Below are 16,861 nucleotides of genomic sequence, written 5' to 3'. Positions count from 1 at the left end.
ATGCTATGAAAACTTATCCAGTGATTATTTTATGCTAGGTATTTTGGTGTTTTGCATATATATAATCTCATTTAATCATCACCATAATTGTATATACTAGGTACCATTGTTATCCCATGTTTTACAGAGGAAGAACCTGAGGTTTAGAAAATTAATTGGGGTGCCTGTGTGGCTCAGTCGGTTAAGCATCCGACTCTTTTTTTTTTTTTTAAGATTTTATTTATTTTTTCATGAGAGACACACAGAGAGAGGCAGAGACACAGGCAGGGAGAGAAGCAGGCTCCATGCAGGGAGCCTGATGTGGGACTTGATCCCGGGACTCCAGGATCACGCCCTGGGCCAAAGGCATGTGCTAAACCGCTGAGCCACCCAGGGATCCCCAGCATCCTACTCTTGATCTCAACTCAGGTCTTGATCTCAAGTTCATGACTTCAGGCTCCACATTGGGCTCCACTCTGGGTATGGAGTCTAGTTAAAAAAGAAAAAGAAAAAGAAAAAGAAAAAGAAAAAGAAGAAAGAAAGAAAGAAAGAAAGAAAGAAAGAAAGAAAGAAAGAAAGAAAGAAAGAGAAGAAAGAGGAAGGAAGGAAGGAAGGAAGGAAGGAAGGAAGGAAGAAGAAAGAAAGAAAGAAAGAAAGAAAGAAAGAAAGAAAGAAAGAAAGAAAGAAAGAAAGAAAGAAATTAACATGGTTTTTAGGTGCACACAACTGTTAAGGAATAGAGTTGGCATTTGAATCCGCATCTTTCTGATTCAAGGGCCTAAGTTCTTAACTATTACTCTTTGTTTCCTTTCTTAGTAGTAAGAGATCTGAGCAATTTCTGGAAAATCTGGTTGATTTTTCCCTCCTATATTTGTTCTCATTTTATGGTTCCTTAATAGAATGTAGAATGAACTATTAATTTATAATATTATAGTTCGTTATAATATGACATTGTGTTTATTAGCTATAAGATTTTTTAATATTCTATTTTCTCACTTTTAATACTTTCCCAACATAAAATTTTACATCTAATGATACGGGTTTTTCATATATACTTTTCCTTATAATCCTCTTGAAAGTTATTTTTTCATTTCCTTTTAACCTCATTGTGTTGATAATTACTTTGGTTTTTTAAAAAAATGGAAAATCAAGGTATTAACTCTAACCCACCCGTTTCCTCTTATCCATAGAGTTAATAGTGATATACAATTTCTATAATCTGGATTTTAAAGATTATTTTAAAACTTTAAGAAATAGAAACAATTATTTTAAGATTTGCTTGTATTTTAAAATATTAAACATTATAAGGATAGTTATCACAATGATGGCATTAAAACCCACACTCAGAATTTTTGGTTTTCTTTCTACAATGGCGTATATTCATTCATTCATTCATTCATTCTGATTATGTGCCTGCTGTGTGCCAGCAAAAATCCATTTCTGTGTCTTCAGAATGATTGTTGTTGTCTTAGCAGGCTACAAACTCCAGGCTATTATTATTTTTGTAATTTTTTTTCTGATTATAAAAATTACATTTATTTTACAGTGTTTGGAATGTGCAAAAATGGTGAGAAAAAATGAAAGAATCTAAAATCTTATAACCCATATGTTATATATAGTTTATTACAATTTAATGAATTCATGAAATATAAAAATGAGATCAGGGATCCCTGGGTGGCGCAGCGGTTTGGCGCCTGCCTTTGGCCCAGGGCGCGATCCTGGAGACCCAGGATCGAATCCCACGTCGGGCTTCCGGTGCATGGAGCCTGCTTCTCCCTCTGCCTGTGTCTCTGCCTCTCTCTCTCTCTGTGACTATCATAACTAAATAAAAAAAAATTTTAAAAAATGAGATCAGATATGAGGGGGAAAATCAGTCCTGTTTTCTGGGAATTCTTCTAACATTGGTAACATTGGAGACATTTATTTCCAGTTTCTTTTTTTCTTTAGATATATTACGGATTTTAAAGTATCATTTGAATCATGCTGTTTTAGAATCTGCTTTTTAAAATTAACACATACAACCAAATTCCCACATCATTAAAAATTCTTTGACATACATAGTTTATTTATTCATTCCTATTGTTAATCTTTTAAATTGTTTCTTCTTTTCTACCATAACATCAGATGATGTGTTAAGCCATTCTTGACATGTCAGATATAATCCCGGAACTCTAGAATAACATGAAAGTATATAAATATTTTATGTTTTTAGTCATTTATTTGATACTGCGTGTCAGGCACTGTGTTACATATCACAGCACTGCTTTTTAGAAAGATTGTACCTATATAAGCTTTCACTGGCAATGTCGGGATGTTTCCATTTCTGTTAATCTTGGGTATTATCACTTTAGAAACATATTTTGAGCTAGTTTGATAGATTAAAAAAATGGGATCTCAAAGTAATAGAAATTTGTTTAATTTCTGGTAGAGTTAACTTCGTATAAATATTTCGCGTTTATTAGCTATTTGTATACATTCTTTGTGAATTATATGTTGAGAACATCAGTCCATTTTTCTGTTGGCATCTTATTTTTTAAAAATTATCTATTACAAAATAGATGAATGTAGAGAAGGGAAGGAAAAATAAAATAAGATGAAAATAGGGAGACAAACAGTAAGAGATGCTGAGCTCTAACAAACAGGGTTGTTGGAGGGGAAGTGAGTGGGGGGGAAGAGGTAATTAGGTGATGGGCATTAAGGAGGGCACTTGATGTACTGAGCACTGGGTGTTATATACAACTGATGAATCACTAAATTCTACACCTGAAACTAAAACAAAATCTGTTAACTAAGTTGAATTTAAATAAAGAATTAAAAAATTATCTCAGTGATTCTTTACAGCTTAAAATAGTAAACCTTATTTTTCCATAGACGGTGAAACATTTTTTCCAAAATATGTTTTGCCTTTTGATTTTGTATTACTTTTCTTGATATATTAAGGTTTTAAAATTTCATGTACCCAAACCAATCATGCCTTACATTTTTTTTTTTAAATTTTTTTTTTAATTTATTTACGATAGTCATACAGAGAGAGAGAGAGAAAGAGAGGCAGAGACACAGGCAGAGGGAGAAGCAGGCTCCATGCACCGGGAGCCTGATGTGGGATTCGATCCCGGGTCTCCAGGATCGCGCCCTGGGCCAAAGGCAGGCACCAAACCGCTGCGCCACCCAGGGATCCCCATGCCTTACATTTCTTATTTTTTCTGGTTACTTTCATACTTAGAGTACCTGCCTCGCCTATCCAAGTTCTAGTGTTTACCTTTATAACCTGTATTGCAATGTGTTTCTTGTCTTAGAGTGTGCAATACCTATTGATACATTCTTTGTAGAATTTTCTTATGGGATGATTTTTTTAAAAATCTTGGCATGGGATCCCTGGGTGGCGCAGCGGTTTGGCGCCTGCCTTTGGCCCAGGGCGCGATCCTGGAGACCTGGGATCGAATCCCATGTCGGGCTCCCGGTGCATGGAGCCTGCTTCTCCCTCTGCCTGTGTCTCTGCCTCTCTCTCTCTCTCTGTGTGACTATCGTAAATAAAAAAAAAAAAATTAAAATCTTGGCATTTATTTTCATCAGTAGTAATTGGTGAAGATTTAAAATTTATTTTCAAATAATTAGCTAATTTTTTAGAAATTTTACGTCCCATTTATTATATACTAAATGTTTGTACATTATGGTCCTGATTAAGGACTTTACATTGTTCTATTGACCTACAAGCTTATTTGTGATAGAACTATTCTGGTTTACTTACTGAGGAGCTATGTTATGTGTATGTCTCTGGTTGGATTAGGCTTTTCTCATTTCTTCTGTCTCCTCACCCCTGTCCTGTCCCATCCCATCCCCTACTTCCCAATTTTTGTTTACTGTTCTCACCTGCATATTCTTCCAGATGATCTTTAGAACCATTTTCTAAGTCCTTCCCTTCACTTGTGATTTTGATTAGAATTATTTTAAACTCATAAATTAATGTTGGGAAAATAGGTATCTTTGTAGTAGACAGTTTCCTCAATTAAGAGCATTCCCCATTTTTAAAAAAGTAATTATTAAAAAAAAAAAGTAATTATTTAGCCCAATGTAGGGCTTGAACTCATGACCCAGAGATCAGCAGTCGCATGCTCTACCAACTGATCCAGCCAGGTACCCCAGAACATTCTCGTTTTTTTATTTATTTTATTTTTTTTTTTTTCATTCTCATTTTTTAAAATTCATTTTTGTATCATTGTAGTTTTGAAACATCTCTTAATTATACATTCTCAATTTAATATATAAAGATTGCTGAATTTTTATCAAGTATATATGATAGAGGATGTAATCTGAAGTATAGTTTTCTATGCATATGAAGATTTAGACTGATTTTAAATAATATTTGAAGGTCACTGCAATAATAATAATAAGCAATTAGGTAATAATAACAAAAGGTAATTAACCTCTAAATTTGAGGAAGATTGCTTCTATTATAAAAAAATTTCTGACACATAACATAATAAAATAAATGAGAATCTAGACTTATATTTGCCCTTTAAGCTTTCCAGTTGCTTATAATATCCCTATTTTAAGAAACTATATTTAACTTACTCATTTGGAGATACTTTTATTTTCTGTACCTAAAAGCTCTGTAATTTGTTAATCTTTAGATCATGACAGAAGTTCTCAAGCCTCTTTGATTTTTGTCCAGTAAAATGTATCTTTGCATAGGACTGAGATTGGCCCAGCATATAAAATTCCTTTGAATTCTGAGTGTGAGTCTTTTGTTGTTAGATTTAATGCAGCAGTTTGATAATCCAAAATCATTTTTATTCTAAATAACTTTTAACAGACCTGTTTCTTACCACTTTCTTTTTTATCCATAGGACAGCAAGGATTTTTCAGTTCCTCTTTAGGAACAGATTTTATCCTTTGCATATTTCCTTTTGAGTCATTTTGTTCATTTCACTAAAGGAACTGTGATAAAACCACAGAAATACAAATAGTGGGATTTATCGGCCCTAATCTCATCAAGTTTGTAATTTACTATTATGTTTCTTCCCTCAGTGCATTTTATCTCTGTGCTCAGGAGTCTTAGCTCTCTAGTTTTTGTCTCTTTTGCCGCCTGTTTGTCCATCCATCCGCCATCCGTCCATCCATTCATTTTTCATTTTTTTATTTATTCAGCTGGTTTTTATTAACTGTTTTAATCTAGGCATCAGGGAAATGATGGTAAACAAGGGATAGTTCCTGTAGAAAGTTTTTTTTTTTTTTCAGGGTACTTAACAATATAGAGGATGAATTGGGAGAACATATAATTGGGGGAGATTGAATAGTGAGAAGGCAGTGGCCATAGAGATGATAAGAATAAAGATAGTTGTTAGGATTTACTGACAATTAAATATGGAGTGAGTTAGAGAAGATAGGTTCAGGATATCCCCAAGATCCTACCTTATTTATTTATTATATTTTTATTGTGTGTATATTATATTCAGACATTGTGCTAAATGCTAGAGGATATAATAAATAAGCCACATCAAGACTAAGAACACAGAAGGGAGAGTAGGTTGGTTATGGGTAGGGGGGTTTGTTTGTGTGGAATTGAATAGAATGATCATGAATTCAGTTTCAGGCATGTTCAGGTCGAGCTGCCCATTAGATGTACAAGTGGAGAGAATAAATATTCAGATAGTTCTAGCCAAAGATACAGACTTGGGAGTCATCAGTATATAGTTGGGAGATTGGAGTCATGGATTAGGAGGTCTTTCAAAAAGAGTCCTTTATATTAAAAGAGAGTGGGAATTGAGCCTTGGGAAATAGCGCCATTTCTAGGTTAGTCAAAGGAGGAAGAACTTGTCCAAAATACTAGCATAATCAGGGACACCTGGGTGGCTCAGTTGATTGTCTGCCTTGGGCTCGAATCAACATCGGGCTCCCTACAGGGAGCCTACTTCTCCCTCTGCCTGGGTTTCTGTGTCTCTCATGAATGAATAAATAAAATCTCAAAAAAAAAAAAAAAAAAAAAGAAAAATCTAGAGTAATCAGAGATTACTGATCTCCCAGGGAACCTGGGAGAGTGTTTCACAAAAGCCAAGAGAAGTTTCCAGACAAAAGTGTTCAACTGTATGCAGAATTAAAGGTCAATGAAATAAGGATTGAGAAATGTCTACTAGATTTTGTAATTAGGAGATCATTGTTGGCCATGTGGAAACCATTCGGCGGGTGGGGGGAGGGAGTGAATTTAAATAATAGGTGAACAAATGATGACACCCCTCATTTTTTTAAAAAAAAGGAACTTTGGGCTTGTATAAAAGACTGGAGAGACAAATAGTAGGTTTCATAGCATTAATGGAAAGTTAGCTTTGGAGAAGGAGACAAGTAAATTAAAGGGATATTTATAGAGAATGGAGATACTTAAAGAACTGACTTCCTCTGGCAATTACAAGCTTCAGAGCAGCAGGCATTCATTTATTCACCATTGTGTCCAGTGCCTGACATATTGTAAATAATCAATATTTGTTGAATGATGGAGCCTAGTAAAAGAGTTGAACAACTTTTGTTCATCCTAAATCTAGACTGAATTATACTTTCAAAATTTAGACAATTCTAGAATTGTCTAATTAAGACAATTAAGATTTGATTGTGTTTTCTTATAATAAAAATTAAACCTGTGATCAAAAAATGTGTCCTTCTACACGGTTTTAAAAATTCTTATAAATCTAGAATGAGATCTGCTTTAGAATATATTCTGTTTCTCATAGTACTACACATTCCTAAGGTTTACTACTTTGTCTTTTATAGTGTTTTAAGTTCTGCTTTGGCTATCATTATCTTTTTTTGAAACCTTGAAAATGTTAAAGATTTTAAAAAAATTTTTATGATAGTCATAAAATTGAAATAACAAAAAATATAAATCATACCTTTTCAATATAACTTGTTTGTGGATTATACCTGTTCTTTTTTAATAATGTGAACATTTATTCTGTAGTGCAAAGTCTGTGATAGCAAGTATCCTATATCTACTCCATTTATAGTGAAACTAATCCTCTAAATTCCAGTTAATCCTTCGTTTGATTTCTGTAATCAATCAAGAGATCAGAAAGACTCATAATCAAGTTAATGTATCCCACTTGTTTACTTAAGAAGATCTAATAAATTCTCCATGTAATTTATTCATATTAGGCAGAATCAAGAGAATATATGAATACAAAAGATTATATTTTTAAGCAAAAAATATGACCCTTTTTCTTTTGAGATTTCTCAATTGTTTATAAAAGTTTGATTTCTGTTCCATAGACATATATGTGAAATATGAAATGAATTATAAAAGATATATAATATCAAAAAAAAAGATATATAATATCATCTAAAGTGATTATGTGTTTTTCTTTTAGGCAGGGAAATGAAGAACAACAGCCTGAGGTCCCAATTCTTTATCATGATGTTACATCCCTTTTGCTTATCCAGATCTTAATGATGCCACAACCCTTACGCAAAGGTATGTCTTTATAATTCCGATTCTTAGATTATATAGTATACAGAATACTCTAAAAATTGTGGGGACAAATATTTAGTCTGTTGGAAATGTTTTGAAGTCAATGCTTTTATTATTATTTTTATTAAGTAGTAAATAGTAATCATATATCTAAAAGATGACAATGAAATAAAGGACTTTTTTTCATTTATGGGTCTGTTCTTTTTAGCTGTTTAGTCAATAATAAGGTAAAGGGGAAATCACTCTGAAAACCCTCATTTTAAAAAAATTTAAAGTGATAATACAAAATATGAAAAAAAAGAGCAAACTGTGAGCCTTAATGCCTCAACCTTATATGTATAAATATTTTATATAGTAGTAATCAGAGTTATTCAAAATGTGATATCCCATCATTTTTAGAGTTAATACACTATTTTGATATTAACAGCCTAAATACTATGATAATAATAGCATTAATGATACATTTGCAGTGTTTTAATTGTTGTTCCATAGTCTGTAGTTTTCATTTAAAGACATTTAAAATATTTTGTTAAATAATTAACTATTCTCTGGGATGCCTGGGTGGCTCAGTCAGTTAAGCATCTGCCTTTGGCTCAGGTCATGAGCCCACGGTCCCGGGATCGAGCCCCACATCAGGCTGCCTGCTCAGTAGAGAGCCTGCTCCTCTTCCTGCTCTTTCCCTTTCTTGTGCTCTCTCTCTCTCTCTGTCAAATAAATAAATAAAATCTAAAAAAAATTTAATCATTCTCTTTTGGTGAAAATGGTTTTTGTGTTGTTAAGAGTTACTTGAAAGAACATCTGTAAATGTATAAAGGCCTTATTACTGGAGATGATATCTTTTGCGTGTACTTCAACTTGATCTTTGTTTTTTTTTTTTTAATTTATTTATGATAGTCATACAGAGAGAGACAGAGAGGCAGAGACACAGGCAGAGAAGCAGGCTCCATGCACCGGGAGCCTGATGTGGGATTCGATCCCGGGTCTCCAGGATCGCGCCCTGGGCCAAAGGCAGGCGCCAAACCACTGCGCCACCCAGGGATCCCTCAACTTGATCTTCGATAAAGTTTTTTACCTAAGGGAAAAAAAAATTTTTTTTTACCTAAGGGTATGAAGTGATCATTTATCTAACATAAACAAATTGATATTTTATGCAAATTATTATATTTTCTGAGGAGTTAAATGTCATTAATAAACAAGCATAATATTTTATACTTGAACTGTGAATTTTGGATTTTTTTTAAGTTTTTATTTTAATCACCTAGTGTTCATCAAGGCAAATGCACTCCTTAATCCCCTCATCCATAACCCACCCACCTCCCCTCTGGTAGCCATCAGTGTGTTGTTCTCTATAGTTAAGAGTCTGTTTCTTGGTTTGCCTCTCTCTCTGTTTGTTCCCTTTGCTTATTTGTTTTGTTTCTTCAATTTTACACATGAATGAAATCATGTGATATTTGTCTTCTTTTGACTGAGCATTATACTCTCTAGCTCCATCTATGTCATTATGGATGGCAAAATTTTATTCTTTTTATATATATATACGTATGTACATATATATGCACATATATGTATTTATACACACACATATATATCACATCTTTATCTGTTCATCAATCGATGGATACTTGGCTGATTCTGTATCTTGGCTATTGTAAATAATGCTGTTATAAATATAGGGGTGCATGTATCCCTTTGAATTAGAATTTTGTATTCTTTGGATAAGTATCCAGTAGTGCGATGGCTGGATCATAGGATAGTTCTATTTTTAACTTTTTGAGGAAGCTCCATACTGTTTTCCACAGTGGCTGCATCAGTTTTCATTCCCACCAATAGTGCAAGAAGGTTCCTTTTTCTCCAGATTCATTCTAACACTTGTTTCATGTGTTTTTGATATTAGCCATTCTGGCAGGTGTGAGGTAACATCTCATTATAGTTTTGATTTGCATTTCCCTGATATTGAGTAATGTTAAGCATCTTTTCATGTGTTTGTTGGCCATCTGGATGTCTTCTTTGGGAAAATGTCGATTCATGTCTTTTTTAATTGGATTATTTGCCTTTTGAGTGTTGAGTTGTTTAAATTCTTTATAGATTTTGTATTTGGACCCTTTATTCAGGTATGTCCTTTGCAATAGCTTCTCCTGTTCTATAGGTTGTCTTTCAGTTTAGTTGATTGTTTCCTTTGCTGTGCAGGAGGTTTATATTGATGAAGTCCAAATAGTTTATTTTTGCTTTTGTTTCTCTTGCCTCAGGAGACATGTGTAGAAAGAAATTGCTTTGGCTGATGTTAAAGAAGTTACTGCCTGTGTTCTCTTCTAGAATTTTTATGGTTTCAGGTCTCACATTTAGGACTTTAACCAATTTTGAATTTATTTTTGTGTATGGTGTAAGAAAGTAGTCCGGTTTCATTCTTTTGCATGTTGCTGTCCAATTTTCCCAATACCATTTGTTGAAGAGGCTGTCTTTTTTCCATTAAATATTCTCTCCTGCTTTGTCAAAGATTAACTGATCATATAATTGTGGGTTCATTTCTGGGTTTTCTATTTTGTTCTGTTGATCTAAGTGTCTGTTTTTGTGCCAGTATCATACTGTTTGAATACTATAGCTTTGTAATATAACCTGAAATCTGGAATTGTAATGCTTCCACCTTTGCTTTTCCTTTTCAAGATTGCTTTGACTATTTGGGATCTTTTGTAGTTCCATACAAATGCTGTTGGCATTTTGATAGAGATGCATTAAATGTGTAGATTGCCTTTGGTAGTATGGATATTTAACAATATTTATTCTTCAAATCCATAAGCATGGACTATCTTTCCATTTCTTTGTGTCATCTTCAATTTCTTTGATTAGTGTTTACATTTTCAGAGTACAGGTCTTTCACTTCTTTGGTTAGAGTTATTCCTAGGTATCTTACTATTTTTGGTGCAGTTATAAATGGGATTATTTTTTTAAATTATCTTTCTGCTGCTTCATTATTGATATATAGAGATGCCACAAAAAAATTCCACAGATTTCTGAACACTGATTTTGTATCCTCAGACTTGACTGAATTCATTTATCAATTCTAGAAGTTCTTTGGTGAAATCTTTCAGGTTTCCTATATATAATATCATGTCATCTGCAAATAGTGAAAGTTGTACTTCTTCCTTACTGATTTGAATGCCTTTTATTTCTTTTTGTTGTCTGATTGCTGAGGCCCTAGTACTATGTTGAATACAAGCAGTGAAGGTGGACATCTTTGTCTTGTTTCTGACCTTAGAGGAAAGGCTCTCAGTTTTTCCCCATTGAGGATGATATTAGCTGTGGGTTTTTCATTGAGGGCCTTTATTATGTTCCCTTTGAACCTATGTTGTTGAGGGTTTTTATCATGAATAGATGCCACTTGATTGTGGTGAATGATTTTTTAATGCATTGTTGGATTTGGTTTGCTGATGTTTTGTTGAGGATTTTTGTATATATATTCATCAGAGATATTAGCCTGTAGGAGTTTTTGGTGTGGTTTTTTATTTTTATTTATTTTTATTTTTATTATTATTTTTTTTGTGGTGGTATCTTTATCTGGTTTTGGTATCAGGGTAATGGTGGCCTTATTGAATGAATTTGGAAGCCATGTGGTCCTTTACTTGTTTGTTGTGAGTTTTTTGATAACTGATTCAGTTTCTTTGCTGGTAATCAGTCTGTTCAAAATTTGTTTCTTCCTGTTTCGGTTTTTGTAGGTTATATATTTCTACGAATTTATCCATTTCTTTTAGGTTGTCCAGTTTTGTTGGCATATAGCTTTTCATAGTATTCTCTTAAAATTGTACTTCTGTGATATTGGTTCACTAGTGATTTTATTTAATTGAGTCCTTTCGCTTTTTTTCTTGATAAAGTTTGGCTAGAGGTTAATCAATTTTACCGATTTTTTTTTTCAGTGATCCAGTCCCGGTTTTTATTGATCTGTTCTATTGGATTTTTTTTTTTTAGTTTCATTTATTTCTGTTTAATCTTTATTGTTTCTTTCCTTGTGCTGGTTTTAGGTTTTGTTTATTGTTCTTTTTGTAGCTTCTTTAGGTGTAAGGTTAGATTGTTTATTTGAGATGTTTTTCTTGCCTCTTGAGATAGGCCTATATTGTTATAAACTTCCCTTGTAGAAACACTTTGCGGTGTCCATAGTTTTTGAACCATTGTGTTTTCATTTTCATTTGTGTCCATGTTCTTTTTAATTTCTTCTTTTATTTCCTGGTTGATGCATTCATTGTTTAGTAGCATGTTATATAACCTCCATGTGTTTGTGGTCTTTCCAGGTTTTTTCTTGTGGTTGACATGTAATTTCATAGCATTGTATCAGAAAAGATGCATGCTATGACTTTGATCTTTTTGAATTTGTTGAGGCTTGTTTTGTGGCCTAATATGTGATCGATTTTGGAGAATGTCCCATATGCACTTGAATATTACTCTGTTGTTTTAGAATGAAATGTTCTGAGTATATTTGCTAAATCCATCCAGTAATTTTGGATTGTTTTTAAAGATAAAATTTATGAAACATAAAGTTCACAGGGTGCCTGGGTGGCTCAGTTGGTTATCGACTCTTAATTTTGGCTCAGATTATGATCTCAGGGTCCTGGGATTGAGCCCTGCATTGGGCTCCACACACAGCATTGAGTCTGCTGCAGATTCTCCTCCCTCTGCCCATCCCCCAGCTTGTACGTGCTCTTTATCTCTCTCTCAAGTAAATAGTTTTTTTAAATTCATAAAATTCACCTTTCTAACAATTTTAAAGTGTATAAATGCAGTATATTCACTATGTTGTGCAACCATCACCGTTATCTAAATCCAGAACATTTTCATCAGCCCAGAGGAAACTTTGTATCCATTAAGAAATCACTCCTATTTCCTTCTTTCCCCACCCCTTAGGAAACCACTAATCTGCTTGCTTTCTCTATGGATTTGCCTGTACTAGATATTCCATATTAATAAAATTATAAAATATATGGCATTTTGTGTCCAGCTGCCTTCACTAAATATTTTCAGGGTTCATCCATGTTGTAGTATGTGTTGTACTTCATTTCTCTTCATGGCTCAGTAATATTTCATTGTAGAGCTATGCCACATTTTGTTTATCCAGTCATCATTTGATAGACATTTCAATTGTTTACCACTTGGCTCTTATGAGTAGTGCTACTGTTATATTTGTGTACAGTTTTTGTTTGAATACCTGTACATAGCCAAAAGTGGGTTTGCTGGGTCATGGCCATTCTGTTTAGCTTCTTGAGGAACTGCCAAATTTCAGATATTTTTGAATGTTACTTTTTTGAGGTTTGGCTGTCTATATGAATTTCATTATTTATTTTACAGACTTTACAAAATATACTTGTTAAATAGCCTTATTGAATTTCATCTCTTCAAAATTAGTTATAAGCTGTCTAGGTTTTTTGTGTTACTTTGGTTAGTTTTTTTATTTTAGGGAAATAGGTGCTTTGGAGTTAGGTTGATTTGCCCTGACTGTGCTCTTATAATTATACTAGTAATACTACATTTTGAAATGTAAACAATTTTATTTTGTTTTATAAAGTCTTCAAAATAAGGATGCCTGGGTGGCTCAGATGGTTAAGCATCTACCTTTGGCACAGGTCATGATCTTCAGCTCCTAGGATCGAGCCCCATGTTTGGCTCCTGGCTCCACAGGAGCCTGCTTCTCCCTCTACCTCCGCCTCTCTCTCTCCTCCTGCTCCTGCTCTCTCTCTCTCTCTCTGCATCATTCTGTCTCAAATGAGTAAATAAAATCTTTAAAAAAATTAAAAATTTAAAAATTTTTTCAAAATAGATTTTTTATTTTTTAAAGATATATTTAAATATACATTTTATGTATGTGCATAATTACTACATAAACCTTTGAAAAGCTAAAATGAAGGAAACGATATATAGAAATAAACTGATTTCTATAATTAATGTTTATCTAAATTGAAAATAGTTCAGTTAATTGTAAAGGACCTACTACTGTATTAGTGTCTGAGAGCTGTAACTGGTGCATTTCCCTTATCATGAGATGACAATTGTTAGCACTAGCCCTCAATAGAAAGTGAAATTAATGCCAAAAGAGGATGTAATACATTGAATTAATTGAACATGGTAAATTACATTCAGTGGAAACATATTCTAAATTTGTTTACCAAAATTTGAGTCAAGAAAATTGATCTACTTAATAATAGCTAGATGAATAGAATAGATTCGCTTACATAGAATAGTAAATATTCTATTTACTATGTAAATATTTATAATACTGTTAGTAACTGTATCTTAAAATAATATCGTTAAAGAAGTGTTTGGTGGACAAATTTAATCAATAGATGTTTGTTTAGTATTTAGTTGTAAAAGTCATTACCTGATTTAGTTCAAGAAATATTTAATGAGGGATGCCTGGGTAGCTCAGCGGTTAAGCATCTGCCTTCAGCTCAGAGCGTGATCCTGGAATCCTGGGATCGAGTCCCACATCGGGCTCCCTGCATGGAGCCTGCTTCTCCCTCTAGGTAGGTCTCTGCCTCTCTCTCTCTCTCTCTCTCTCTCTCTCTCTCTCTCATGAATAATAAATAAAATATTAAAAAAGAAACAAAAAAATTTAATGAGTAATGTGCCAGGTTGCTGTACTTCTTTGCATAGCATGGAGATGCAAAGATGAATAAAACATGGACTTTACTTTTGGAGAACCAGAGAGCTAAGTATTTAGTCATTAACTTTAGTTAGAATTGCTTTTAAAAATATATTTTTTAAAACTTCATAATAATTCAAGGTTGATTATCCGCACTGTTTTTATAAAACAGCTTCAAAGATATTAGATATGTTGCTCACTGTCATTGTAGTCATAAATTCCTCTTAGAATTTAGGGCCAGAAAAAAATTTGCCATTCTTTGTTAATTTTTTTTAGTTTGTCACTCATTGAGAACTAAATAGAGACCTTTATTTGAATTTTATGTATAACCAGATAGAGATCTTTATTTAATTGCTAGGAAGTTTGGAGCCTCATAATAGTAAGTTACTTGAATTTTTTTCAGATAGTTTTGGTTTTTTTTTTGAAGATGGGAAGTTGTAGAGTAGGAGAGGTAGAGTTGTTAATATAATTTTTCTTTTGTACTCCCTGTTGACATAGGGTTAACAAACAGTGATCTTTATTGTATTTGTGTTTTTTATATAATAATATGTATTCATGTACCTCTTTAGTTACTGGTTGTTATTAGAAGAAAGGAAAGTGAGGAAATATTACTGTTTGTATGTACTAGAATGTTAAATGATCCCACAATTTTATCTGAAAATAGGTGGGGATCCCTGGGTGGCGCAGCGGTTTGGCGCCTGTCTTTGGCCCGGGTGCGATCCTGGAGACCCGGGATCGAATCCCACATCGGGCTCCCGGTGTATGGAGCCTGCTTCTCCCTCTGCCTGTGTCTCTGCCTCTCTCTCTCTCTCTCTCTCTCTCTCTCTCTCTCTCTCTCTGTGACTATCATAAGTAAATAAAAAAAAATTTTGAAAATAGGTGATGCAGAAACTTACCTTTAGCTTTGTAGTGTTTAGCACCGTGTTCAGGTTAAAAGACTTTTTTTTACACCAGTTGTCTCTTCAGAAGCTTGAGTTAATACATTAAAGACATGTGCTTATTTTCCTTTTATCTCTTTTCATGTCCTTTTATCTTATCCATTATTATACCCATTATACCATTGGCCTCTAAAAAATAAGCTTAAAAATAACTTATGTTGCTATTTTCAGGTATTCATGCTTAGTTCCTTTATAACTTAGGATCAGGTTTGGCTGTATGTAACAGGGGAGAAACCCCAAATGACACAGTAGCTTAACTAAGACAGGTTTATTTTTATTTTTTCATGTAGAAGGAAGTCTGAAGGTAGGCAGCTCAGGTCTTTCAACTTCACAACACTCCAGTTGTATGATGTGACTCTCATCTTTGTTATTTTAAGGAAGTTGCAGCAGTTGCTATCATCAGGGTTTTGTTTAATAAGGCAGCAGTATGGAAAGTTGAGGGAAGAACTTTATCCTCTTGAAAGTTCCACACAAAACTTACCTTACATATCTTTGGCTAAAGTTTTCCTTCTTTTTGAACCCCTGGGATTTAAAACATAAAACTATTATCTTTTTTTAGGAAGGGTCAGTTACTCAGATTTCGATCATGTTGTTCATTCCCATGATAGTTATTGAGGAGTATCATAATTTTGTTTAATCATGCCTTACAGGTTAGAGACTCCAGGATTCAGTGGGACATCTAGTACTAGTGATTATATACCATCTTCTGCATCCAGCATCCAGAGATAGAAGGTTGTTTATTATTTCCCATTCACTTTAAGAAAGAAGTATTTCAGTCTTGCTTTGTTACAAACCAAGGCTGTGTAAAAATAAACTGTTTATTTTAGAATAATTCAACCATATGTAACAATACAGAGCAGAGTTTAATGAACCTCCATGTACCTACCCACCAATTATCAACTCATGGCCAATCTTATTTATACCGCCTCCTATTCAATCCTCCCTCTTACCCTGGGTTATTTTGAAGCAACTCCCAGACATCCTATCATTTCATCTATGTAGTCTTTAGTATGTATCTCTAAAAGATAAAGATTTGTTCAATAAACATAATCACAATACTATAAGCCCACTTTTAAATGAGTAATTTTGCCTTAATATCATTAGATACCAAGTCAGTGTTCATATTTCTGTAAGTTTTAGAAATGGTTTCTTAGAGTTGGTTTATTTGACTTGGGATCCAAACAAAGTCTACACATTGAATTTGGTGGTTATTTCTCTTTTAACTCTATGGGTTTCCCCCCCTCCCCTTATTTTTTATTCATTGAAGAATCTGGATCTTTTGTCTGTACTTTAATTGCATCCTCACGGCATCCTTTAATAATAGGTTCTATTCCCATGTGTTCCCTGCAAACTGGCAGGTAGATTTAAGCACCTAGATTCAGTTTCTTATTTCTTTTTATTTTTGCAAAAATACTTCATGGATGATGTAACATATTTTTCATCACAAGACAATTTCCAGGTATCTCTCTTTTTGTAACATAGAGGCTGTTCATGGTTGCCTAGATTGTTTTGGTTGTTTTTGTTCTTTAAAGATCTTATTTTTTTTTTTAAAGATCTTATTTTTAAGTAATCTCTACACCCAATGTGGAACTCACAACCCTGAGGTCAAGAGTTGCATGCTCTACTGACAGCCAGCAAGACACCCCTATTGAGTGCTTTTTTTTTTTTTTAGCATCCTCCAAAGATGATTGTTTTTTGTTTTTTAGTATTGTTATGAATGCATAGGATTTTTTTTTAAAGATTTAAGTAATTTCTTTATTAGAGATTGAGAGCCTGACATGGAGCTCCATCCTAGGATCTGATATTATAATGTGAGCTGAAGGCAAACGCTTAGCTGACTGAGCCACCAAGGCACCCTTGAATGCA

The 16,861-nt window shown here is 33.6% G+C and overlaps 1 protein-coding gene across 1 annotated transcript in view; it reads left to right on the top strand.

The window, feature by feature from the left end:
* UBR3 (ubiquitin protein ligase E3 component n-recognin 3) overlaps positions 1 to 16,861 on the top strand; it is a 234,038-nt gene that overhangs the window by 179,974 nt on the left and 37,203 nt on the right. The window contains exon 32 of the mRNA XM_055308033.1: positions 7,335 to 7,438. Coding sequence (XP_055164008.1) covers positions 7,335 to 7,438 — 104 coding nt within the window. The remainder of the gene's footprint in view (positions 1 to 7,334; positions 7,439 to 16,861) is intronic.

This window comes from Nyctereutes procyonoides, unplaced genomic scaffold (genome assembly GCF_905146905.1).
Source record: "Nyctereutes procyonoides isolate TBG_1078 unplaced genomic scaffold, NYPRO_anot_genome, whole genome shotgun sequence".
Lineage (NCBI taxonomy): Eukaryota > Metazoa > Chordata > Mammalia > Carnivora > Canidae > Nyctereutes > Nyctereutes procyonoides.
Note: the sequence above shows the minus strand (reverse complement) of the source record. Positions and strands in the feature narration are given on the sequence as shown.